Raw genomic sequence first — 27,182 nt, 5'->3', positions numbered from 1 at the left:
AGAAGTTTCTAGATATGGTATTTTTTCAGCCATCAGTTAAATTTGTTCCATTATGAAATGCCTCCAAATATGAAAAACAGCAGCAACCCAGAAAACACAGCAACGATTCAACTTCTCAAGGATGAAACTCTGCAATATGTATTCTTCAAGGCTAAGTTTTACATTTTTCCTGATTATACTGAAGAAACACTAGAAATAAACGTTCCTGGTGAAATTGTCCTTCTTTTGCAACAAAAAGACTGACCACAGATTAAAACCTTGCAAATTCTGTGTGCAAACCATAAAAATTCACATATTCTTCCACTCAAGGACTCCTAGTTGTTATAATACATATTTTTATTATCTTAAGTGCAGCGATATTATCCTTTCTTTCAAAAGTATTATAAAAGTCTGTCATTACAGCATGTCTCAAGTATTAAGGCACCTCCTTAAATTAAGATGCCTCAATAAAACACAAGATAATTCTGCCTTTCAGAAACTGTCAGTCAGTATATATCTATCAAAGACCAACTGCCACATGCAATGAATACAACTTGCCACACTGAAAAAAAAAAAAAAAAAAAAGAGATAATAATAAACTTTTTTATACTCACTCTAACAATATACTGGTAAATGATCACCAGGCTGACAGCCATGGACAGATTGGCAAGCAAGGAAAGCAAGGACAGGCTCTTAAGGTCACGAATAAAGACCAGGAGGATTAGGAATGGCAGGAAACACAGCATGTATATTCGTAAATCAGTACTCCTTTTCTCAGAAGAACTGCTGGTGGCACTGACATTTACGGGAGCAGTCTTGTTTTCCAAGAATCCTTCATGGACCTGCAGGAAAACAGACAAACAAACAAAAACGTGTTAAACAGTGGAAGCACTGAGTCTCCGTACACGGTCACATTGCTGTTTTTCTATAGGGGAATTTGTCCCTCTGCTTCCCCCGCCGAGTGTCAGGCGTTTCAGGACCCCTGTCCCTGTACCCTCAGCGCAGAGGGGAAGACAGGGCACTTTCAGCAAGCGTTTCATCCTTAAGACAAATGATGAATTCAGGACCTCAAAGACCTAAAAGCGTCTTTATCCCACCGCTGACTAAAGAGGAAACCCACATGAGCAGTTTAGATCAGATCCCTTTCAGAAAGGGAGAGTTTGGTAAAACGAATGCAAGCCAGATGGATCTGGGCCTAAATATTAGTGATTGGATTTTTGTAAGGAGAGTAAGTGGGTTAGATGACCAACTCCTGTCATACTTGAGTTCAGTGCCTAATAACCTTACACCTTTTCCATTTACATCATAGAAGCATTCATACAAAATAATGTTAGAATATGAACCTGCCTGTCTTTATTTTAATTCAGATTATTTATTGCTTAATTTCACCCTTTTACTAATCAATGTTAACTCAACTTAAAAAAAAAAAAAAAAAGAGGTCTGCAAGAGTTGAGAGTCCTGTACCCATTACATTGATATAAATTCATGCCTATAGATAAACAGTAGCACACGACGTGAAAGTGTATGAGGGTTTTTTCTATGTAACATTACAATAATTGCTTATGGTGCGATTCAGAAGACTGAATTTGGGACTATTCACAACTCTCATTGCATCTTTTGGAAAAATTTTAATGTGGCCAGAACCGCCAAAATTTGTTTTGTGGAAACGTATTCTGTGCTACGTGCAGACCACAATCAAAACATCAAGAGCTGGTGGGTATTCCATTTGCTGCAAAATGGTAACAGTTCTAATCCATTTGTTTTAAATCTTATCACACCTTTTCCCTAAGAGTGTATCCCCTTCCTTTGCCCTTCCATTGCATTCGCCACCTTACAAATCAGCATATGACTCTGCTTAACAAGTTCACACAGCAGAAAGCCTGCAGCTTGAGGAGTATTAAAAGATACTGAGTAAAAAAAAAAAAAAAAATTAGTTCCTTATAGCACAGGGAGACTTCAACAAAAATGGGAAATCAATATACTACAAGACACCTGAAGACAATACTCCGACTTGTAAGTACTGTCAGACAACCGACATAGTCTTAATAGCGGCAGTCTTGATGTAGAACTGAACTCAGAGGAAGCCTCTATAACCCTACAATCCCAGGAAGTGTACGAGTGTAGGAATGCTTAAATATTATCATCCTTATTAGATAATTCAAAGGCATGGTCCCAAGACTGACTAATTTATGGGCAATTCTTTCAACGTGGTTTGCTCTTTAAGATGTCAGCCGTTAGCTGTGCAAGTGAACTAGTAAGTTCACAGATCCTGCCTCAAAAATCCCAAATGTTGATCTGTTACCATAAAAGGGTCACGTACTAATATTACAGCATAAGTTTATATGTAGCCATGGCAATCCAAAGCAAAGATGATCAAGGGAATGGAGCGCCTCTCGTATGAGGAGAGGCCGAGAGACCTGGGTCTGTTTAGCCTGGAGAAGGGAAGGCTGAGAGGGGATCTCGTCAAGGCTTATCAATATCTAAGGGGCGGGTGTCAAGAGGATGGGGCCAGACTCTTTTCAGTGGAGCCCAGTGACAGCACAAGGGCCAACAGGCACAACTGGAACACAGGAAATTCCATCTCAACGTGAGGAAAAACTTCTCTACTTTGAGGGTGGCAGAGCACTGGCACAGGCTGCCCAGAGAGGCTGTGGAGTCTCCTTCTCTGGAGATATTCAAAACTCGCCTGGATGTGTTCCTGTGCAACCTGCTGTAGGTGACCCTGCTCGGGCAGGGGGGTTGGACTAGATGATCTCTGAAGGTCCCATCCAACCCCTACCACTCTGATTACCAGTACTTAAAGGCATCTATTTTATTTTACAGGTAACTGTGACTTTGAGGAAGAGGATGAGGGGTAGAAAAGAGGACAGGCTGGAGATACGGTAGGCAATCAAGGGTTCATTGGAACTGTAATACTTTCATGAAGCAGAGGGAATTTGCTGATAAGGTAAACCCAAGTGTATGTTAACTGACTCATTCAGATTGGCAAGTTTGCCAAAACTCAGACTTTACAAGTCTATGAGAAAAAAAATTCACAATTCACTTTATTTCCATTGTTTCAAACAATCCTCAAACTCAGGAAGACAGAATTAACTTAAAATTATTTTCTCTGTAACAAAAAGCACTAGACAGATTTTTTCATTATGAAAAAGGGAAAAATAAAAGGTACAATTCTGCAACCACATGTTTTCCAGAAATCTGGCTTTAAATGAAAACAGAGGGCACCAGTCATTCCAGAAACATAGGTGGTTTCCACCTGCAAGAATGTAAGTGTCACTTACAAGACATTTAACATCTGTTAGTTTTCATTAAGATAACGTTTTTAGAAAGCTACAAAGAATTAAATACATTTAGAACTGAGTTCCAGTGAATTCCCGCAGCTACAATAACTCTGCTTTGCCAAGCAATACGTCAAACACTTAACCAAATTACTTCCCTGATGTCACATGAAGTAAAGCTCTCTATAGAGTCTTCCCACTTTCCCACCATACTTAAAACAGAAATCCAAAGCGAGCACTTTAACAGCCTTTCACTTTAACAACAGTCTCGCGTGCTTACTTGCTGCGTGTACTCACAGGTAGCCAGAGCTGGTCTGCGCGTAAGGACACATAAGAGGGTTTTCTAAGAATTACAGTGTGATTTAAGCAGGTAAGTCCCATTGAAAACCTCAGCTACAATAAATATTTAGCCTAATATGCCTTCCATTTATATAAATGTCTGTAAGCCTGATGAGCTGTTTAAAAAAAAAAAAAATTATTCCTAAAGAAATAACTGCAGGCAGGATACAGTTTAGGTTCTAAAATACATTTTTAAGATACCACAGTATAAACCAGCTTCTACTCAAATCGTTTCAAGCATTCAAACACTTCAGCTGTCTCTTAAGACAAGGACATTCTATTTTTACAAACAAACCCCTATAAAAAGTTCCTAAAATCAGAAATATTTGATTTTTTTCTATTAAAACCACCAAATCCCAACTAGGCATTCAACCGGAGTTTACTAGCTAATATGGCTGGAAAATGTAGCATACAATATTCTACATAATTCTGTTCAAGATCAGGTCTACTGTGATCAGCTACCCCGATGATAGGATCGGAACACATTTCCGTGTTGTGTTAGGTAAGTGTGGTCATACAAAATAGTCTTTTATCATTCTCTGCCTTTTATTTTCACAAAAAATATGAGCAAAGCACAGAACATACTGCAGCTGCACACAAACTCTCCACAACCATCATCAGATGAATGAATATTGAGGCAGAATCGGCAAAACACAGCCAGCTAAAATTATGAGACTGTGACTCCCTGACCCTAGCTCCTCACCTCCCGCTTGCACATTTCAGATACGAGTTATGTTCCTACAATAAACCACAACACTGTAGTCTGCTTTACAATACTGGAAGCATGTACGCCTTTCCCCGCACCCTTGCCTGCCCCAGCATTCACCAGAGGAAGGACACAGAGGCCATGACTTGCAAGAGCTTGAATCAGATCCTGTCCTTGAAAAACAATTTAAAGAAGTCAGGGCAAAGACACTCTAGCTGGGAAAAAAAAAAAAAAATTCTGAACCTGCTCAGCACAGATATTAATATTTTGAGTAGACTAGATATAAGGTCTCCCCAGAGTCTTCTCTTCTCCAGGCTGAACAACCCCAACTCTCTCAGCCTGTCCCCATAGGAGAGGTGCTCCAGCCCTCTGATCAGCTTTGCGACCCTCCTCTGAACCTGCTCCAACAGGTCCATGTCCTTCTTATGTTGGGGGCCCCAGAGCTGGATGTACTCCAGGTGGGTCTTGTGAATGCTGAGCAGAGGAGAGAGGCTGACTGTCTTGTAATTCTCCAAATTATTCTTCTGGCCTTTTATGAAGATAAGTACATTTGCCTTTCCTTGGTTGTCAGGGACCTCCCCAACTCCGAAAGTCTTTCAAAGACTTTAGGTTTCTCCCAGCACTCTCAGATACAGCCCATTTGGTCCCAGACTCACTTCTTTCTCTTTGTCTTCAGAGCACAACAGTGACAGACTTCAACAATATAAAGTTTTCTTTTCCCATCTTTGGAGAGTATAGATACTCTCTTCCCACCTTTGTTCTGTGTGGTCACAGCTATCATTGTATGAAGGTATAACTCTGCTCAAAAAAATTGAACAAGCCTTATTTATTTGTTATGATCTTCACCCTAGGGAGATCTGACCACCCCAGAGGATTATTCTGCTATAAGTCTTTAGATAAAAAAAGAAAATCAGAGCCCTACATGAAACAGCCCTGTTTCCCAAAGCCTATCCTATGGAGGATTACAGCTTGTATAGAGAAAAAAAAAACATATGAAATGGTTAGTTAAGTTCCACTTATCCCCTAATAAATGCTGAAAGAGCACACACTTATCCCAGGCAGAGTATTTCAGAGATCAGCTTGCCATCAGACGAAGAGGTTACTGTAAGCTATAACACTGCTAAAGACAGCAGTCTGAGCGAGGAGGGGGGTTCTGGAATTTACTCTCCACTGTTACTTACGTACAGCAAAATGTGAAGCCCATGACTTCAAAATTAATATTTCAATTTATTTTAAAAAAAAAAGAAACTTTTGAAAGTTTCAGTTCAACTGTTGACTGTCAAGCTGTTTTCATTATGTCCATTATACACAGGTTTCTGCATTACTAAAATACTCTGGGGGTGAATTTTATGTACACATGCACACACATATACCATGTAACTGATACCAGGGACACAGTAATACTGATATAAAAGCACGGGAGGACAGCTTCTTCCCTTTTGTAGATATATATATATACACCTTTAAATCAACTTATAAATAAAGTAGCTTTAATAGCTATTCTATAGTGCTCCTATACATTGATTATAGGAGACACACCAGATAAAATCCAGCAAAAGTTAATCTTGTGAGAGAGCTAAAAAAACAGGCAAGAGTGACTGATGGGTAGAAGAAAGCTGGGTTGGAAAGCAAAATGCAAAAATTGTAAGAGGTAAGGATCACTGTTATCCCCATTAGAGCGGAGCAACTGGCTGTGGGAGATTTGACAGCAAAGAGCAGCAAAGGAAAACTCTAATGAAGATGAAATTATACTGATTTGTTCGGGTGCGGGCTAACATTACCATCACTTTGAAAGTATTTTACTAGATTTTTTTTTTAAATAGTCAGATAACACTTAAAACTGTTCTAGCAAGCAACAAAATACAAAGCAGGAGAACTTTTTTTAAAAAAAAAAAAAAAAACCTCTTACTCATATGCTTTTTAACTCAGTGCAAGTTTACTGCTGATTGTGTTAGGACAGACTATGACTCACTATCTGTCCAACATAGTCTCCTAAATATTTAAATTAATAGAATGTCAAATTCCTATTCTGGACAACAATCATTTTCAATCTTCTGCTGCTATCTGCTACTGCATCACTGCACATGGCAGTCATGCTGGGCCAGGAACAGCAAACATTGTAACTTTTTCCTAAACAAAGCAACACCATCTGAAATATCACCAGAATATCAGCCAATTTAGACAAATCTTTTCACTTATCCATCCAATAGACCTGTTATTGAAATCGGCATACATACATATTCTTTTGTATATATCACAGAGCCCAGTGAATATTGTTCAACTTCCACTTTGAACACACATTATCTGCATTTTGTTCTGTGCTTATCATGACCGTACCTGAGAGTTCCACAAAAACTTCCCTAAACCACATGAGGAAATATCATTATGGTTTTAGAAAGGAAGTACACAGCCACTGAAATCACTAGGTGAAGTGACTACAAAGGCTAGCGATGTCCCCAGCCACAGGGTGGCTTCACCAGAAGTTACTTCAGTTATTCAAGCATTAACTTACATGATGGCGTGATGCCTGAAACAGCTTTCTTTACAGGAGTGCTTCACCTAATGTCTCATTTACATATCCCAAGCACAGCATCCAACAACTTCAGCTGTATCCACGAAGATTAAACACTTGTGCAAATCTGGTTATCAGATTCCTGATGTCAGGCACCCAGAAAATGACTAACACAATTAATTACTGACTGCAGAAAACTCAGTTCAACTGATGAACACACTTCTTATAAGAACTATCTCAGAAGCAAGAAATAATTCCATTTCCTTAGTCTCTTCAACTGAGATCACTGTTTCCTTGCCTGTATCTCAAAACCCACTCATTCTGTCATTCAGCCTATGGACTTTTCATCATCTAGTGGGATCAAAACATTAACATTAGTCTTTGAGCTCATTGGTTCCTTCTAATTCCTTCCTTATTCAACTCAGAGCAACAACCAGTAAAATAGTCAAGGCCAGATCTGGCACAAAACCAGGCAGATAATGACTATATTATAATGCTGTACTTTGGCATGAAAAGGCCAAAGAAATGTTTCATGCTTCATTTAGTTCTGGTATTTTATTATTACTCAACTTTGCAACATTTTTAACAATTCTCATTTTATGTCTAAGTACAATTTCCTAAGTTTGGGGGTTGTTTTTTTTTTCCTTTTTACAAAACAAACAAACAAACAAACAAACAAACAAACAAAAAACACCAAAATTCCATTATGTAGCATCCCACTGATGGGTCATCTGGAAAGTACTAAAGATCTAATAAAGTGCTCCCACACAGCAAGAACAGGTTTTTGTTTTTTAAAGCCTTATCAGCAAACAATGAGAAACGGACACTTTTCCGGAGAACTCAGCAAACACTCACAAGCAAGCTGCTAAATGCAAAGACTCTTGACTTAAGGTCTTCTGCTACTCAAGCCAGAAAAGCAAAACAACTATGGCATGAAAAGGGACCACTCTCTTTAGGGCATAGATTCTTTTTTCTATCCCAGTGTGCTGCTGCTCCAATCTTGCTGCAGTCAGCCTCCAGCTGTCTGTTCCATTTCCACCATTCTTCTACAATTGCGGACACCTTCAACTGTAAGCCCCTTATTTGCATGCTGCTAGTCTTAACCAGAACTCTCACCACCAACCTGAGTTTCTTCACTGCCCCGGGAAAACGTTTCTTAGAAAAGCTTCATTTGAAATTTGATGTAACTGGAAATAGGGTCTTGTAGCACAAAGTGTTTGGAAAACACTCATGTAATGCAGCCAACATTTTTATAATCCCACAGGCACTAATCAAAAAAGACTTAGCACCAGAAGTTATACTACATACCCATTAGTGAGAAGGGTATATCAAACATTTCACAGACTTCAAAAGATGAAATAAATATTTAGACTCACATGCACCACTGTGTGTCTAACTAAATATTCACCTCAAAATACACTGGACTGATGAATATTCCATTCATGTGCCAGAAACATTTTAAAATCTTTTGTCACATCTTAGTTCTCTGAAACAGTAAATAAAGGGAAGGATGAGACTACTAAATTTGCGTTGGTACTAGTTTTATCAAGAATATCAAAGAAAAGATCTCAGTGGAAGTTTCCACTGGTTCCAGCGGGCTTAATTTGCAGAAACCCACATGCAATCACTATCAGAAGAGTACGGAGCGTAACGCAGAGATATTGGTCAAGAAGTGGTATTAGTAACGATATTATTATGGTTTTCCTTTATCTTCATTCCCCATCGGCCCCATTCCCTCTATTCATCTGCCTCATCCTTCCACTATCCCAAATAATTAGATTTAAAACAGTGACAATTTGTGTTCTTTGGTGCCCTCTACGGGACAGATTTCTGCAACAGAAAGCTGCCAGGAAGAAACCAGAGCCTTCTCCCTCCCAGAGGAAAGAGCCCAGGGCAAACTGAATCAAATACACTCGGAAGTGGGACTTCTGAATCGCTGATGACTTTAATTCATTCACAGGGTACATGTCATGGGTCTCTGTGGCCACTGTTTTTGCAGAGGTTGTTTTTCTGTAAGATCTTTCAACCTGCCTTCAAGAAAACAGCAACAGGATTCCTGAAAAGGTTTTGTTTTTTTTCAAAATCGACAAAAGCCAAGGTCAGCAAGTGTTCAGTCTTGCCTTTTGCTTAAGGTCAAAATACATATACAACAACTGATTGATCTGATATGCATTTGATAGAAAAAGTTTCAATTCGAACTTACATTACAACGGATGCAATAAAAATCCCCACTTCAGAAGGCTAGCGAAAGGACACCAGATGTAAAATAGGATTTTTAGGTATTGAGATAGATTGTGACAGTGGGACTGCAGTTTTTAAGGTTGGTGGGGTTCTTTTTCTCTTCCAAGATGCAAATTAGAGTATCCAGCCTCCAAATACACAAATTCACCTCATCTTCATGGGTTTTTCATCCATAGAACTTGGAATACCTTTTAAACACAATATAAATACTCATCTACAAGGGGAGGAAAAAACCATACTATCTTCTATGTACTAACTGCTGGTTAGGTTGGATAGGAAATAAAAGTGAGAAAAAACGAATCTAAAACCTTAACTGTTTCCATACAGTAACATTACTCACTTGTTTCACATTTTCCGCCAAGAACACAATATAAACGCTACAAAATCCCAGCTGTGTTATCACTAGGAAAAAGTCGACAATATACCTGAGGAAGAAAAAACAAACATACATTATACTTAGGATCCTAACAATTAACCCATTTCTACCTAAGATGCAATTACTGCTCCCTTTTACAGCAGTCAAAATGCTAGATTCAAATGCCACATTAATCTCATGAGCACTGCAATGCAGGTTCCACTTACAGCAAAACAGGGTGGTTTTGTATGTGTTTGGTTTTTAAGGTAATATTCAGTAGGCATCAAAGTTTCTCAAGAAAAAAAAAAAAAAAGGTCCTCATATTTTAAAGTCGCATCAAATGAAATTCAAAGAATTAACAATGTGGTACAAAAATAAACAACAGACATACATATCCAATGCACGTATAAATGCTGCTGGCGTCCGTTAGCCCCTAACACAGCATTTTTCCACCCGGACCAGAGATGAAACGTCTCATACAGTCTAAGTTATATGTTTCAGCAATTCAAGATAACAAACATCATCACATCTTACTAAGTGGGTCCATATCAATGTATCCAAACACAGATTCAGACACTGTATCTCATTGAAAAAACACTCAGAACTATGGTTCAGATTGTTTCAAAAAATGTTATACGCAGTGGTGGCCTGAAGACACGCTGTAATGAAACTCTTTGCTCCAGCCGGGCGTACAGCAGAGATCTGCCTCAGAGAATGGATTTGCTGCAGCACAGCATCTCTGGAAATCAAATTCTCATTTGTGGCTTGTAGCTCTTTGGTGCATTACAAAATTGTCATTATATTTCACTACAAACCAAGTTTCCCTCTAATTGATCTCTACTCCATTCCTGTGAAGTCAGCACAAAAGATCCTAAAAGAGTAGCTCACTTTTTTTCTTATTTGAAACAAAGTAATACCCAAAACACATGATGCAAGATGCTACATCCTTGAAAATAACAGGACCAAAAAAATTCTTCCTCAAGTGAGGAAAAAAAGCCCATTTTAAATTAACATTGAATAACACATCTGAGTTTCTGAGTTTCACTACTGTGTAGTCATACCATAAACTGCTATACAGCAAGACGACAAAGAAAAAATAATGGTATTTGTTAAAAGAGGGATAAAGTATTTAAGAGAGACAACAAGCTATTAATATCTGCATGCCATTATTGCAAAATATAGTATTTCTCCATTATTTGTATGTTATATTTAAACAGGAATCAAACAGTTGCTCTGATTCCTTTCAGAATAAATATATTCAAGTAATTCGCATTTGCAGTATCAACCTGCTTAAAGAGCCGCTCTGATGCAGAAATATGTGTTCATGGTAAAAGAGAATGAAAACTTAAATTACTTCACTACATTAGACAACACAGAATGCATTTCTGGTTATACCACGTCTCTTCCCGTACTACTAAGCAGAATTCTTCTCCTCACAGCTCTTGTAGACCTGAAAACTGAACTGCCTAACAGGGACACTCCCCAGTCCTCCCATGTAACCACTACTAGCTGGCTGCAGAAAATAAAAAATAACACTGCACAAAAATACTTTAAGCACAGAGAACACATTCTTAAAGCAGGTGACATCTTAGTAAAAAGGAACCTAACTCCTAACCATTCCAGGTGCATCCATTCATTTTTAATAACAAATTTATTTAAGTTAAATTCTAATTCCAACTTACCGTCCCCAAGAAGCTCGTTTCTGAAGAGCAGTCAGGGGCCCCACTTCCATGGCGTAACTAACTGTATCGCTATACCCCAGTGAGGACTTTTTCATCCTGAAATCACAGAGTGAAGAAAGAATGGCGTTACTAGAAACTATGAAGGCCTAGGTCCCTACCTTGAAAACACTGGTGACCTCCCAGGGTTATAATAAGTAATCACCTGTGGCACCATTCTGCTGCTGCTGAATTTTAGAGGTATGGTTTGGGCTTCTTTCCCCCAGGAAGGGCGATTCAGCACTCTACAAGCACGTGAACCACAAAGCTGCTTCCCCCTAATTCAATAGTACTAAATCAGTTTCTTACAGAAGTTGTTTCTTGATAAATTAATCCAAAATTAGATTCTTATGTCATCAGCTTAAGAAATTAATCTCAAATCTAAAAGTCACAAAGAACTTCAACAGGATTCAACAGTTTTTCCTGGACAAGCAGTCAATCCCAATTGTTCTAGTGATCTGAGTCTTATGTATCTTCAAAGGCCGTTCAAAACTACAGAGGAAAAAGCGAAGAGTTCAGGAATGACAGGATCCCTTCACAGTACAGTATCACATTAAACAGATATGATAGCTTTTCCAGCTACAGTGACACGAACAGTTTTGTGTTTCTATTCAGTTCAAAAACTTCATTGCACTTTTTAAATAAGACCCTCCCACTGCTTCTCTTTAACACCTGACAGTAAGATAAAAATGTTTAATAAAAGTCACTATTAATCAAAATACTCTACCAGTCAAATTTGAATAATTGCTTCCCTCCCAGTACTGTACATCTCGCTTGGAGGAATACCTGGTGTTTATCTGCTCACTAGACTCATTTTAACACATTCCTTCAGCACTACAATTTTGAAGAATCAAGTTGTCAAAATACAAAGAGACAGAGGTCACACATAATCATTAAAGACATTAACAGCAATTCTTAGTTTAGCTTTTATTCCTATAAAGTACTTACAAACTGGCTATTTATAAATTGGACACTTTTCAAAACTATGCAGATTTAGAGGCTATGAAGAAAGCTATGAAGATAAAGAAGGACCAAAGGACTGAAGCTAAGCAATTAAAACCACAATGAGAAAGATCTGATTATTTGCCAGCTAAGACATGGAACAGGATACCAGGCAATAAAAGTTAAGCCAACTTAATTTTGTGTATGAGTAGAGAAGAACTACTTTTTCAATGTATTAAAGCCATGCTGCACAAAGCACAGCTATCATTTATAGCTGCACAGTAAGAATTAGAGTGTTGTTTCTGTGAAGTACAAGATTCTCATCTGAAGAAATTGCTACAGCATCAGGACATTCTGTAGGCCAAAAATTAGAAATAGAAAAGAAAGAAAAAAATATTACTCAAACTCAGCAACAGAATGAGTAGTTCCACATTTACCTCTGACATAGACAGTGGCTGCAACGTACCAAGATGTGCATACAATGAACAGATATAACTCCTATGAACACAAGGCTGATTGGTCCAATCTGGTATAGAAAAAAAAAAAAAGGGAGGACACGGGAGATAAATAGAATTTTTCATGAAAATATGCTGGGGGAAAATCTTTACATGCAAAAATTTCACATTGTAGCAAATAAATTAAGAATTAAAAAGTTTATGCAACTAGATTTTTTTCCCCCTCTCAGAGGGGGATTTGCTATTGACGTTTTATTGCACTCCTTACTTTTAGTTCACTACTTGACAGAAGGCTACTCAGGGGCGATCAAGCCATAAATACCAAATGGGCATGAACAACTTCATTCTTCTAACAGCTTCATTAAGATATTTGCCAAAAAAATTTCTCAAGAGAGAAGACTGCATATACTGGACAATTCGAAACAGTGGTTTGAACCACTTTGAAGTGGCAACGACAATAAAAGTTTTTCCCTTACGTTAGTAGACTTGATGATGTGCAGTATCAAAATGAAAAAACCACAACCCTAATAAGTTCTACTTTTACAAGTTATAGATAATTTTCAAATTAAATAATTTGGTTTTAGAGTACAAGTTTGACCAAAAGTTTTCACAGAAGGTACATGCTTTTCACATGTAACTTTTTCTTAAACTGAACATCCTGCAATAAAGAATTACAGGGTTATTTAGTAGTAAGGTGAAAATGTGTCACTTGATTAAATTTACCCTGCCTTAAGAAATGCATTGTTTGTTACCCAGTATAAACAAGCTGTGCTATACCCTGTTTCTGCAGAAACACAAGATTGATTTAACAAGCTGATGCTGCATCCTAGGACATACAATCTGGCTCCAGAGAAGTTTGGACAAAGATAAGGCAACCCCATAATAACAATTCCCATGAGACATCATAGGAATCTGAGTGAATCAATATGTTTCTCTTTTCTGACAAAGCTTTTGTTTTCACCAAAAAAAAAAAAAAAAACACTTCGGCTAAGCAGAAATAAAACAAAAAAACTAAAACAACTCAATCTTCTGTACTAACTTCACCAGATGGAAGAGGAAAAATAGAACACAACTCTGTTGAACTTGGTAGGGACAAACAAAAAGTATTGAGATTTTAGATTTTAAGGCTCAGACACATATCTGTAGATCTTTCTAGATCATTTTTCTAACCTATAAAAAATAATTGAATTCTTACCACAATACCAGCATTTTTTATTGCAAGTGGAAGACCAAGAAGCCCAGTTCCAATGTTTCCCTTAAGGAGGTGTGTAAGTGTTTGTATAAACCTGAGGATAAAAACATAAAAAGTCACATTAGAAGTAAACCTAGACTGGTAGGGGAAAAAAAAAGAAAAAAAAGAAAAACCAAAACCACACCCTGTCATTTATTAATAAAGGGATAAAATGTGAGCTTCAACTACTTCAAGGTGGTCCAGCTACTTTAAAGAACGTCCATCGCATTCAAATAATGCTCTTATTCATTTTTACATGCGAAATCCCTCAAATAGGACATACAAGTCTGATCTTCAGTTCCTCCTCCAGCTTGTGAAAGGTTATTTTCTGTGCAATTTTATTGTCCTTTTGCCTCAGAGTCAAAATTACCAAGTTGCATCAATGTTATTTTAGAATCGATAACATTCAAAACAATTACCAGCTCAAGTCACAAGTATGACAGCCAAAGATTTATCAAAAGAAAAAAAAAAACCACACCTTTACAAGTCCTTCTGCTTAAACTTTAACAAACTTTCCAAAGTCTTCTGAAGTTTCTTTACAAAAAAATAAAACAAATCCAAACCTTCTTTAAATAGTGCTTAGATTTTCAGTGACGCAATCACTTTACAAATGGGTACCCTGGAATATTTTACCACCAGTACACTGCTAGCTTCCAAAGAACAGAGAACCTACTCAAAATGGACTACTTATCGGCAGAACTATGCAACGTCCTGATGTAGAACCACAAAATTGTATTGCAGGTGCAAGAAAACTCCTTAAGAGTTCAGTAAGCTAGTCATGAGAAACAAGTTGGAGGCAACAAATTTTAACAAGCTGACACTGAAAAGTAATACATACGTAATGCCTTCTTCATTATCAAGCTGGTAATGCTTCTCAACTGGCAAGAAATTATTTTCATGCTCTTCATCTGAGATGCCATCTGAATTTTGTTCATCAATTAAAGGCTTCATTACTTCCATGTCTGTACAATAGAGTTAACACTACATTAGCATTAGAAACAGTCTTATAGTTTAGAAGTAAAACATGGCTCCAACTTTTCGTGCCATGAGGTTTACACGTGTTAATAATAGCTACAAAGCTGATTTAGGCGGATAGATACACACAGCACATGTTTGCACGTGAAATTCTCTCTCTTTAAAGTAGCGCACCATCTCATTTTTATCATAGCCAAACCCTACAGTTTTTCATTAAGAAAAACAACTTTGTGTCATCAAAATGTTGATGGTTTAGATAATTTTGCAAGCTAATACAACATACAGCAAAACAGAGGAGTCATCCATTGTTACAAAACGATGAGATTCATCTTACCCATCATTAGCTACTGCAAAACTAAGCATTTAGTCTACTCTCATCAGTGGTGAGCAAGGGCACTCCCCAGAGTCATCCCATGCTAAAATGGACAGGTAAGACAGGTACCACAGAAGATCTCTCCAGTCACTGGCGAGAGAACCAAAATAAAGGAATTAGGCTGCATGCTTTGAAAGCTTCAATGTTATGAACCTTCTAAAGTAGCACAAACTACCTCTGCAGTCAACAAATGCAACTCCACCATCCAGCTAAATAACAGCACCAAGCAACAGCAAGCAGCCAGTAGTGAACAAAATTGCCTTTCAGGCAAAACTAACAGCTTATGCCAGTTTAATGCTGATTAAATCACAAACATTTTTAAATTACTACAGTTAAGCAAAACAAATCCTACCAAGAACAAAAAGACTATCTATTTTAGACTTGCCTACCACAGTATCCATTCATAAAATGTGTTGAATAAGTCTCAACTTCCACCCTTTTCACCAAAAAAAAGGAAACCCCTGTGATTTTAACATTTTCTATTTAAAAAAAAAAAAACACAAGTGAGTAATTTCCGAGTATGCAAGAGCACACCTTGGTGAATTGTCACATTATTTACAGAACTCAAAAAAAAATCAAAGAATACCACAAAAGACATTAGCTACATTGAAACGGGCTTCACTATTCAGCAAGAAAAAAAGATTTCATAGTTTGTGTGAACATTAGATACCTTAACCATACTAAGCTTATTTATTTTGTAAGAAAAATAGAGATGCTAAATGAATAACTGTGAAACCTGTAACACTGGTGAGATTGTAGATGCATTTAAAAGAAGGTATGGAAAACTGACATCTCTAAAGTACACAGTGATAATGAACCTGCCAAATATGAGTTTTGTTTTGGGAAGTTATGGTGAATATGATAAAAATTATTACTTAATTTGAAAACACAATACATGCACAAAACCAGACAGGAAATACAGAATGTACTGAAAATTAGCCATTGGAATGGGTTTGCGTGGCAAAGTTTCGGTAGTGGGGAGGCTGCAGGGGTGGCTTCTCTGGGAAGCTGCTAGAAGCTTCCCCCATGTCCAATAGAGCCAATGCCAGCCAGCTCCAAGATGGACCCACAGCTGAGCCCATCAGCGACAGTGGTAGCACCTCTGGGATAACATAGTTAAGAAGGGGAGAAAAAAAACCTGCTGTGCAACAGCAGCTGGAGGAGTGAGAACATGTGAGAGAAACAGCTCTGCAGACACCGAGGTCAGTGAAGGAGAAGGGGGAGGAGGTATTCCAGGTGCTGGAGCAGAGATTCCCCTGCAGCCCCTGGTGAAGGCCATGGTGAGGCAGGCTGTCCCTCTGCAGCCTGTGGAGGTCCATGGTGGAGCAGATATCCACCTGCAGCCCGTGGAGGACCCCACGTCGGTGCAGGCGGATGCCCAAAGGAGGCTGTGACCCTGTGGAGAGCCCACACTGGACCAAACTCTTGGCCGGACCTGTGGCCTCATGGAGAGAGGAGCCCACACTGGAGCAGGTTTGCTGGCTGGACTCGTGACCCCATGGGGGACCCACACTGGAGCAGTCTGTTCCTGAAGGACTGCACCCTGTGGAAGGGACACATGCTGGAGCAGTTCATGAAGTACTGCACCCTGTGGGAAGGACCCATGCTGGAGAAGTTCATGGAGAACTGTCTCCAATGGGAGGAACCCCACGCTGAAGCAGGGGAAGTGTGAGGAGGAATAAACAGCAGAGACGTGTGATGAACCGGCCACAACCCCCATTCCCCGTTCCCCTGCGTCGCTCAAGAGGAGGTAGAGAAATCAGGGGTGAAGTTGAGCCCAGGAAGAAGGGAGGGGTGGGGGAAGGTGTTTTAAGATTTGGTTTCATTTCTCATTACCCTACTCTGATTTGATTAGCAATAAATTAAAGTAATTTCCCCGGGTCTGTTTTGCCCATGACGGTAATTGCCGAGTGATCTCCCCATCCTTATCTCAACCCACAAGCCTTTTGTTATATTTTCTCTCCCCTGTCCAGCTGAGGAGGGGAGTGACAGAGCAGCTTTGATGGGCACCTGGCGTCCAGCCAGGTTCAGCCCACCACATCCATTCAACAAATCATTAAGGTTTTTATGAAACCTTAAAGATGTCTAACCCATCAGCAGGGCACTGAAGTCAATCCTAAGTATGAGGAACTTACAAAGAAAAGCCATAGAACAAGTGCAATATATCTTATAAAGCAGAAAGCAGCTTATCCAGGTAGTTAAAATTAAAAGCATATAGCTCAAACTCCCCTGAAAACAGCAGAGGATCATCTGAATTTGGTGTCAATATTGTTGAAAGCCAGTAATGAAAGCACTTGACAGAAGCAAACTCGGCCAGTGGACAGCAAAATCAGAGGTCAGAGATTCTGCCCCTTCCCCTGTCACTACAGACCCTGGTAAAAAGCCTATCTCCATCTTTCTTATAAGCCCCCTTGGAGTACTGAAAGGCCGCTCGCTATAAGGTCTCCCCAGAGCCTTCTCTTCTCCAGGCTGAACAACCCCAACTCTCTCAGCCTGTCCTCATATGATCCGAGGGCTGGAGCACCTCTCCTCTTTGTGGCCCTCCTCTGGACCCTCTCCAACAGGTCCGTGTCCTCCTTGTGTTGGGGGCCTCAGAGCTGGACGGAGTACTCCAGGTGGGGTCTCATGAACGCTGAGCAGAGGAAGATCACATACGGTGGCAATTTTACACCATTTCCTAAGCTAGCAGCAGTATCATAATTGTCCTTTTTTAAAACTTGCAGGAGAGATTTTGCATTTCCAATCAAATACTGCTGGAACACAGTGAGTAAAAGTTCCCCTCCATAAGCACAAACTATTGCTGTGCATGTCTCATACACTAACCGTTACTGACCTTGAATTTTTGCACTGGAATATTTTGTCCTCATGCTATTTCTTGAGCTTTCACTTAAATGATCTCCCATATAAATGCTCTTCAAGCATACACAACTTTTACAGTATGTTCTTATTTTTCATCTCTTCATTCTCTGCTGGATCCACTAAATTATCTCCGTATCAAAATAACACACAGATACTTTGGGTATGATTGTTTTCACCTTTGTGCATTTGCTTCCATGACTTTAAATTTCTTCTCAGCCTCATAACTACTCATTTTTTCTGCATACAGTACAAACATCTATAAAATTTTCTCTGTAACTTCTCCTTATGCCTTTTTGGTATATGCCGTTCTGTACTTGAACCTTTCTCCAGACAGTCTGCCATCTCAAGATTCATTGACAAGACTCAGGAAGACCCAAAAAACTGCCAAAAATCACAATGGAGCTCTGTGAACTACAGCACAGCACACAGCCTCACAATTGAAAAAAACATCTGTAAGTGTGTGCTCTTGGTACATTCTCTCATTCCAACCTTAGACCACTTCAAGCATAGCTGTGCTCCTTCATCATTGCAAGATCTTCCGCACTACGCAATCATCTTAACCCAAAAGGAAGGCAACAGTGAATTTAATATAGCCCCCCTATTTTAACCCTATTTTAATTATAAGCCACTTGGGTAAAGTCCCTGATCATCCTTTCAGGGAAAAAATGGTGTCTAAATACATTTATGGTTGAATATTTATTTCCAAGTCCTGGGGAGGTATAAGCTATGTATTTTTTAGTATCTGTTTCCCCACACCATTTGGCTATTTTATTAGTGTCATTTATGCAATAGAACATAGAATCATGGAATGGTTTGGGTTGGAAAGGACCTTAAAGGTCATCTAGTTCCAACCCCCCTGCCAGGGGCAGGGATACCTCCCACTAGACCAGGTTGCTCAAAGCCCCATCCAGCCTGGCCTCGAACACCTCCAGTGATGGGGCATCTACAACTTCCCTGGGCAATTTGTTCTAGTGTCTCACCACCCTCTTTGTGAAAAATTTCTTCCCAATATCTAATCTAAATCTACCCTCTTCCAGTTTGAAGCCATTCCCCATCGTGCTATCACTACATGCCCTTGTAAAAAGTCCATCTCCAGCTCTCCTGTAAGCCCCCTTTACGTACCAGTTTGTATTTCTGCTTGGGATTGTGCCGGCCCACATGCAGGACCTTGCACTTGCCCTTGTTGAACTTCATGAGGTTCACACAGGCCCACCTATCAAGCCCGTCCAGGTCCCTCTGGATGTCATCCCTCACCTACAGTGTGTTGACCGTGCCATACAGCTTGGTGTCGTTGGCAAACTCGCTGAGGGTGCACTACATCCCAAGATCCATGTCACCAACAAAGATGTTAAACAGCACCGGTCCCAGTACCAACCCCTGAGGAATACTACTTGTCACTGCACACCACTTGGACACGGAGCCGTTGACCGTAACTCTCTCAGTATGACCATGCAGCCAGTTCCTTATCCACCAAGTGGTCCACCTGTAGAATCCATGTCTCCCCAATTTAGAGACCGGCATGTCATGTGGAACAGCATCAAATGCTTTACATAAGTCCAGGTAGATGACATCTGTTGCTCCCTCCTTATCCACCAATGCCGTAACATGCCATTTTCATAATTGCCTTCCCACCTGAAAGCCATGAGCTATCACTGATAATGACAGAAAAGCAATGCATCATAAAAAATACTTTGAAAACCACATTAAAGTTTTATTTTTGAAGCGGCTTGATGTACAAGGCAACACATTTCATACAAAACTTGAGTCCCAATAGCATGGACCTTCCAATTTGAAAGGAGCAGCTGCCATTATGCAGTCACTACATGCAAGAACAGAAAGTTTTCTGCACACATACCCCTTTCTGCTACGTATTACAATTACCTACATTCTGTTTTCAGTACACGTCATGCTAACCTGTCCATCATCATTGGTCTACAGGTTGAAACGAATGAAGACCTGAATGCCAATAGAAGTTAACAGGATGGCAGGACCTTAGGTATTTCTTTAAACGTGCTTCTTTCAAACACAGCTAAGCGGAAGCAGCCAGACGATATTCATGTGCCAAGCTGGTAAGTGTCAAAACAATGTTTTTACAGGGAATTTCCTTTTGTGAAGAATGTAGCACCGGCTGTTTCAGAGAGAACAAAGATTTCACCTTACTTAAACATTGAAAATGGGTCTATTTGGCCACAGACAAGGAAGGCAATTTTCTCCAAATGTCACACTAAAAAACTTTTCCAAGCTGCATTCAATTAAAACAAGTATCTGTGTATGTTTCTTTTTACAGATACAATCATTGCCAACCTTCATTGACAGTATTTGCATTATGTAACTGATTTTATTGCTATTAGTTTACAAGTTTGCCACACTACTGTACTTCCAAAACGCTGATTAAATTGATAATCCTTAAAAGAAAAAAGAAAAAATGTTCATCCAATGCAGCTCAAAAATACAACCAGGCCTCCCAAAGCTCCAAGACCACTGCCATCAGCTTTTCTCTGAGGTGGCAGCTGGTCACAACAGCGGCAAAATTACACACAAAATTGCAAACTAGAGCACAGTAGGAGACTTAATTAATTATCTTCTATGATTGGCCTTTTTTTACCAGATCACAGGCATTTATTTTAACCCAGTTATTATGCAGACATTTATTTGTACAAGTATATGCCCAGATACAAAGAAATTCTTTTTTTAAAAAAAAAAGATTCAAAGCAACAAATTTGAACTTAATATAGACAACAAAAAAAACTACTATTGTTAAAAATACTACCCCATAAAACAGAAACTAAAGTTATACGTCCTTTATGTGTTTAGGTCATAGTAAGTCTTGAGAAATTTTGTGTACTGCTACAGACTAAATCCCTTGCCTCTAAAATATATTTGCAGGACAGCAGAAAAAAAAAAAAAAACAGTCAAAATCCAAGATCACTTCTGAAGGAATTAAATGCAGACTGAAAGAATCTGATTTAGACCAAGCACTCAGTAGAACACTGTGCCTGTAAGACTCCACAGAACAATAACTCTTTAAAATGTGCATCCATTTATTTACATCTTTGTCTTGTGCGACCAGTACATAACAGTACCTTGAAATCTCTTTAACGATCCATTAGCACACCAGTCCTGGGCAACAGACAGGGAGGGAACTGGAGGAGATCTGGTTGACTATTTACCCACGTACTCAGAAACAGCTGAAATTACACCTCAGAACATCCGCTTCCTGACTGTACACTCAGGCTGGCAGTTCACCAGCTCATTTGAGAACACATTCTCTAGAGGTAACAGCATTCACAAATTCAGCAAATTCTCACAGGTAACAGCAATCAACACCAACTCATACTGTGATAACTACACTTACCATAGAACCACAGAACGGATTGGGTTGGAATGGACCTTAAAGACCATCTAGTTCCAACCCCCCTGCCATAGGCAGGGACACCTCCCACTAGACCAGGTTGCTCAAAGCCCCATCCAACCTGGCCTTGAACACCTCCAGGGATGGGGCATCCACAACTTCCCTGGGCAATGTGGGCCAATTCCTCACCACCGTCAGCATTAAGAATCTCTTCCTGATCTCTCATCTAAATCTACCCTCTTTATGTTTAAAACAGTCACCCCTCATCCTATTGCTATACTCCCTAGTAAAAAGTCCTTCCCCTGCTCTCCTGTAGGCCCCCTTTAGGTACTGGAAGGCCAACTATAAGGTGTCCCTGGAGCCTTCTCTTCTCCAGGCTGAACAACCCCAACTCTCTCAGCCTCTCCTCATAGGAGAGGTGCTCCAGCCCTCACATCATCTTTGTGGCCCTCCTCTGGACTCACTCCAACAGGTCCATGTACTTCTTATGTTGGGGTCTGCAGAGCTGGATGCAATATTCCAGGTGGGGTCTCACAAGAGCACAGTAGAGGGGCAGAAGCACCTCCCTCGACCTGCTGGCCACACTTCTGATGCAACCCAGGATGCAGCTGGCCTTCTGGGCTGCCAGCGCACATTGCCAGGTCATGTCCAGCTTCTTATCCACCAACATTCCCAAGTCCTTCTCCTCAAGGCTGTCCTCAATCTATCCTCCGCCCAGCTTGTATTTGTGCTTGAGATTGCCCCAGCCCACAGGTGGGACCTTGCACTTGCCTTTGTTGAACTTCATCAGTTCACAGAGGCCCACCTATCGAGCCTGTCCAGGTCCCTCTGGATAGCATCCCTCCCCTACAGCGTGTTGACCACACCACACAGCTTGGTTTTGTTGGCAAACTTGCTGAGGGTGCACTCCACCCCAACATCCATGTCACCAACAAAGATGTTAAACAGCACCAGTCCCGATACTGAGCCCTGAGGAACATCACTTGTCACTGCTCACCACTTGGACATGAAGCCGTTGACTGCAACTCTTTTAGTGCAGTCATCCAATCAATTCATTATCCATCGAGTGGTCCATCCATCAAATTTAGAGACAAGGATGTCATACGGGACAGTGTCAAATGCTTTGCACAAGTCCAGATAGATGACGTCAGTTGCTCTCCCCTTATCCACCAAATTTGTCAGGCATGATTTGCCCTTAGTGAAGCCATGTTGGCTGTCACTGATAACCTCCTTATTTTCCATATGCCTTAGCAGTTTCCAGGAAGATCTGCTCCATGATCTTGCCAGGCACAGAGGTGAGACTGACTGGCCTGTAGTTCCCCAGATCTTTTTTTTTTACGCTTTTTTAAAAACTGGGGTTATGTTTCCCTTTTTCCAGTTGGTGGGAACTCCGCTGGACTGCCACAACTCCAAATATGATGGATAGTGGCTTGGCAACTTAATCCGTCAATTCCCTCAGGACCCACGGATGCACCTTGTCCCACGGACTTGTGCACCTTCAGGTTCCTCAGGTGGTCTTGAACCTGATCTTCTCCTACAGTGAGCTGTTCTTCATTCTCCCAGTCTTTCTTACAGGTTCCACTGAAATACTGCATTATATAAAACTGTCCAGCAATGCTATTTGGCCACTATTGTAGCCATATAAATGCTTTTGAATTGCCTCTTTTCCCATCATTCCTCCTTTATCTCACAAGTGGGATAAAGTCATTTAGCTTTGGCCTAAAACATGTGAATCCATTAACAGTAATGGTACTGGGACATAATACAAGGTTTGGATCATGCAACTTTCTAAGCATGGAGTTTCATTTGATAATTGATCTCTACTGTCGGAATACCATGCCTATGTCCTTACTGCACAGTCCATACTCACACAGACATCCAGATTTGTGTAACATCCAAATGTAATGTATCCAAACCTGTGGTCTAGAGCAAAGGCACCAGGCAAGAAAGCTTAAGCTTCCTCTGCCCCATAAAGCAGATTTACTCACAAAGTAGAAGAGCAAGAACTTTGCATACTTGGACCTAGCCTGAAATTAACTATTCTGGAAAGTACATTTCAACTTCTCCCAGAATTACCACTGCAATGTTAAACTGATTTCTTAACCCACTGGAGAGATAAATCACTGATCCATTACAGCTACACATAACACTATAATCATGGATAAATGTCAACACTGTATCCTCAAAGACCTCTGAAGAATTTCAATCATTAGTCAACCACTAGTTACATAGTGAGATTAAATCTGTACTGTTTAAATTGTTATGACCAGTATTTCCAGTTTTGTATCTTCAAATGAATTTTTCTCCTAGAATTTGCCAGTATCTTGCCAATATCTATGGACATACTGCCAAAGAAACCTTTGAACTGTTACTAGGTGTACTTAATGCTAAAGCTTTTATAGCACGCTCAAGTAATCTTTTGGTTCAAAAGACCTGCAAATAACTGAATTTTCACTGAGAACTTCAGTTAATTTTTCTATACTGCTCAAGCAATTAACACGTCCAAAATTAACTGAACCTCGTAGCACCACACGGGATAAAACTAATCTCAATCATTTTCATTTTATGGGTGAAACAGAGGCAAAAGGATGAAGTAGTTTGCCAGGGCTAAGCAGAAAGTTCAAGGCAAAGGAGATAGTAAAAACAAAGGCAAATACAATCTCCTGTTGTTCCTTCAGCAATCACCTCCCAGACAGGCTCCTACCTAAAACCCCTTTTCCAAATCCAATTTAGCAATATGATCTGTTTTGTTAACTTGAGAGTTTTGAAGTCAGTGGCATTGAATAGAATTTGTATTTGACATATAAGCATAAAAAGATTTGGGTGACGGGATATAGCTTATCATCATTTACATCCGCCGTTTTTACTCAGTTATGGGAGAAAGAACATACAGGTCTTGTTGGAGCACCACTTCACAAGGCTTGGCAAAAAGCAGTAGGCAAAGGGGGTCTTGCAGAAACTTCACTGTTCAGTCACAGCTTGTACACAAGAACACAAGAACATGCTAACATGGCCAGAAACACAGCACAGGATTCATAGCCCTGTGAAATGTGTTTATTAAATAGTGACCCAGTGCCTCTGTAATATGGATACAGATTCAACTTAATAAGCAGCTGTTTAGACTGCTGTATAAAAGAGAAAATCAGAACCACATAATCTTCAGGTTTACACTAATATTTTCTCACAGGCTACAGAATGGCATATTCAGGACCCAGAAGGCATGCCTAGAGCCTCGTCACCTAACCAAGCCTGTGGCTGCTCTTACGGGACAAAATTAGTGACCAAGTCTCCAAATAGCAGAGCTTTTCAATTCAGCGTTCTGAACCAGGGATCTCAAGACAAACTTGGTCACAAAGAAAACATTGTCACTAATTATTTTGAGAATCTGCATCTGGTTCAGTAAGCAGCTCACCACATAACTCCCAGTTACTCCCTCAACCACAGAAAGAAATACCTGTTTCTCCACTCCCCCAACTTCAGCCTAGAAATAACCTTCAAAATAACCTTTCTCCAAAAGGCATCAAACTGTAAAATACAGCATTGTCCACCAGACACACGTGAACATGGCAGTATCTGCCACGTTACTCAGTCATGTGCTTCCACAACTGCCAAAGAAATTACTTACCATCACCAAGTGACTATGAATAGTGCTAGGGGCATGCTTGTCCAGATTGATCAACTTTTGTAACTTTTTCTAGGTCAAGGGGGGGCTAATGGATAATCCCATTTAACCATACACAAGTCAACTTCCTTTTTATTTTCCACTACCACAATTCCTACTGAATACAAGAGACATAGAACAAACGAAACAACCCTCTCAAACTAGAATGAATTTTCCAGAATGAAAATTAAAAAGGAAAACTCATCTGGTTTAAAAATTCCTATTAAATACTAATAATTATATTTCCCAGAATAGTAAAAGTTACCATTAGCTTTTGTCGTGTGTTTGTTTTTCAAGACTGTTAAAGCTACACTTGGTGCAGTTATTTGAATCACTGTTTTTCTTTGGAAAATATATCTTCGTGTCATTTATTTCTCTCCATTACAGACTGTAACTTAATAAAGTAGATTTATTCTGCTTTATGGTAGAATTTATTAATCTTGAGAACAGTTATTTCAAAACAAATGTTGAAAGTCAATAATGCCACTCAGTAAGAAGGAAGAACTGTTTGCTTCTGCATCATAACTGTCAAATCCAGAAGGCTAATAAAACAAGACACTTGAGTTATTAAACCAAAGCATACATAGGTCTCCATAGTTTATTATACACTTTCAGAGGAGCACTTTTACCCCAACCCACAACAGATTGTTTATTTAGAAAGATGTTAGACTTAAATAACCCACTGTCCCATCTAGACTGAGCTACGTATTTCTACATGATTAATACACTTTCAAGTGATGACACAGCAGTAAGACTTAAATTTTATGAAGTATTCAATAGGTCCAAACCGCGTAAAACTTTTGAAACCTTATCAGGTGTTTATCTGCATTTTTAAGCAGTTAATCCCACTAAAGAAGCAGATTATTTGGTTTTTTAAGTGTTGTGACAGATAAACTTAACCTTAACCAAAAAACCTAAAATTTCTTTCTACCACCTTTGCTCTGGTGTGGGAATCTCATTGCAAGATGGATCAGCCTCTGGGACAATAAAATCTGAAGCACGTCTCCTACTTCCCATCACTATTAGTGGACAGGACAAATTCTTCAGATTATAACAGAACACAGCTTTGAGATGAGACTTCCAGCCTGCCCAGTCCAGCCCATAATCAGCTACATTTTTTAACCAAACCTGCTATGAGTTATCTGTTGTCCATCTATGGATAGATAAATTAAGAGATGAACACGTATGTGCCTGCACACACTGAGATTTAAAGGTCTGAAGAATAATCTGCAATAAATACAGCCAGTATATCAACACACATACACTCCCCTCCTCCCCCCCAAAAAACCCAAAGAACACCACAACCTTACACCGTAGGGAAGAGCATCACTTAACGATGCAAAGAGAAAGCATTTCCTAAACTTCTATGGAAGACTTCCCAATGAAACCCAAACGCAGGTGAGACTGAGGCCTTCAGGGCACTGCCCCCGCCGCCCTCAGCCAAGCGGGACCCGGGCCTGCCCTCCGCCCGCCCACCCCTCTGTGGAGAGCCCCCGGCCGGGTCTCCCTCTCCGAGGAGGCCGCGGCGGGAGGAAAGAGAGAGGCCCCGCGGTCCCTGTCCCGCCTCCCTCAGCCTCCACCCGGCCTCGGGTGCCGCCGGACCGGTTCCGGGGCGCTCCGCGCCCGCCGCGCTGGGGAGCCTCGGGCCGCCGCCGCCAGCCGCAGAGGGGCGGCGAGACAGAGCCCACCCCTCCCCCAGGTGGGATGGTTCATCCCGCCCGCCCCGGTGCGCTGAGCGCTGCAGCGCATTCCCCCTGGGCCGAACCATTCCGCCCTGCGGGGAGGGGGGTGGAAGTTGGCCGGCCGCTCCTCACACTCACGCCCCCGCCGCTCTCCGCCCCGCGGCGAGCCGCCATCCCGCTGCCCCTCGGCTGGTCCCGCCGCCGGACCACACGGCAGCCCTCACCCAGCTCCTCCCTGCCGGTGCCGTCCATCTCCCCGCCGGCTCTCCGCTCGCTCTTCCGCCGATGTGGAGCCGGCCGGCGCGGCGCGGCGCTGCGCGTGCGCCCCGCCCGGCGGGAGCGAACCATAGATACCAGCCGGAAGGACAAGACCCGCGTGGGGTCGGGCGCGTGTCAGTCCTCCAGGCAGGGACTGCGGCGGGCGGCCGCGCCGAGCTCGTTGCCGCCTTCTGATTTCTGCTCTGCGCTTTCCTCTGTGCACAGCAGCGACCCTGTTAAGCAGCTGCCTGTTAAAATACGTGAGC

The 27,182-nt window shown here is 40.7% G+C and overlaps 1 protein-coding gene across 1 annotated transcript in view; it reads right to left on the bottom strand.

The window, feature by feature from the left end:
* The window catches only part of SLC36A4 (solute carrier family 36 member 4), a gene marked incomplete at its 5' end in the record, with an annotated part of 109,621 nt that extends 82,711 nt beyond the window's left edge, over positions 1-26,910 (bottom strand). Inside the window, 7 exons of the mRNA XM_082490775.1 lie at positions 594-821; positions 9,396-9,480; positions 11,093-11,188; positions 12,508-12,596; positions 13,721-13,811; positions 14,595-14,718; positions 26,883-26,910. Of these exons, the coding sequence (XP_082346901.1) occupies positions 594-821; positions 9,396-9,480; positions 11,093-11,188; positions 12,508-12,596; positions 13,721-13,811; positions 14,595-14,718; positions 26,883-26,910 (741 nt within the window). The remainder of the gene's footprint in view (positions 1-593; positions 822-9,395; positions 9,481-11,092; positions 11,189-12,507; positions 12,597-13,720; positions 13,812-14,594; positions 14,719-26,882) is intronic.
* Positions 26,911-27,182: the final 272 nt, after the last annotated feature.

Source organism: Vanellus vanellus (assembly GCF_965231255.1).
Source record: "Vanellus vanellus genome assembly, chromosome: 1".
NCBI lineage: Eukaryota > Metazoa > Chordata > Aves > Charadriiformes > Charadriidae > Vanellus > Vanellus vanellus.
The sequence above is the reverse complement of the archived record's forward strand: the minus strand, read 5'-3'. Positions and strand labels throughout refer to the sequence as shown.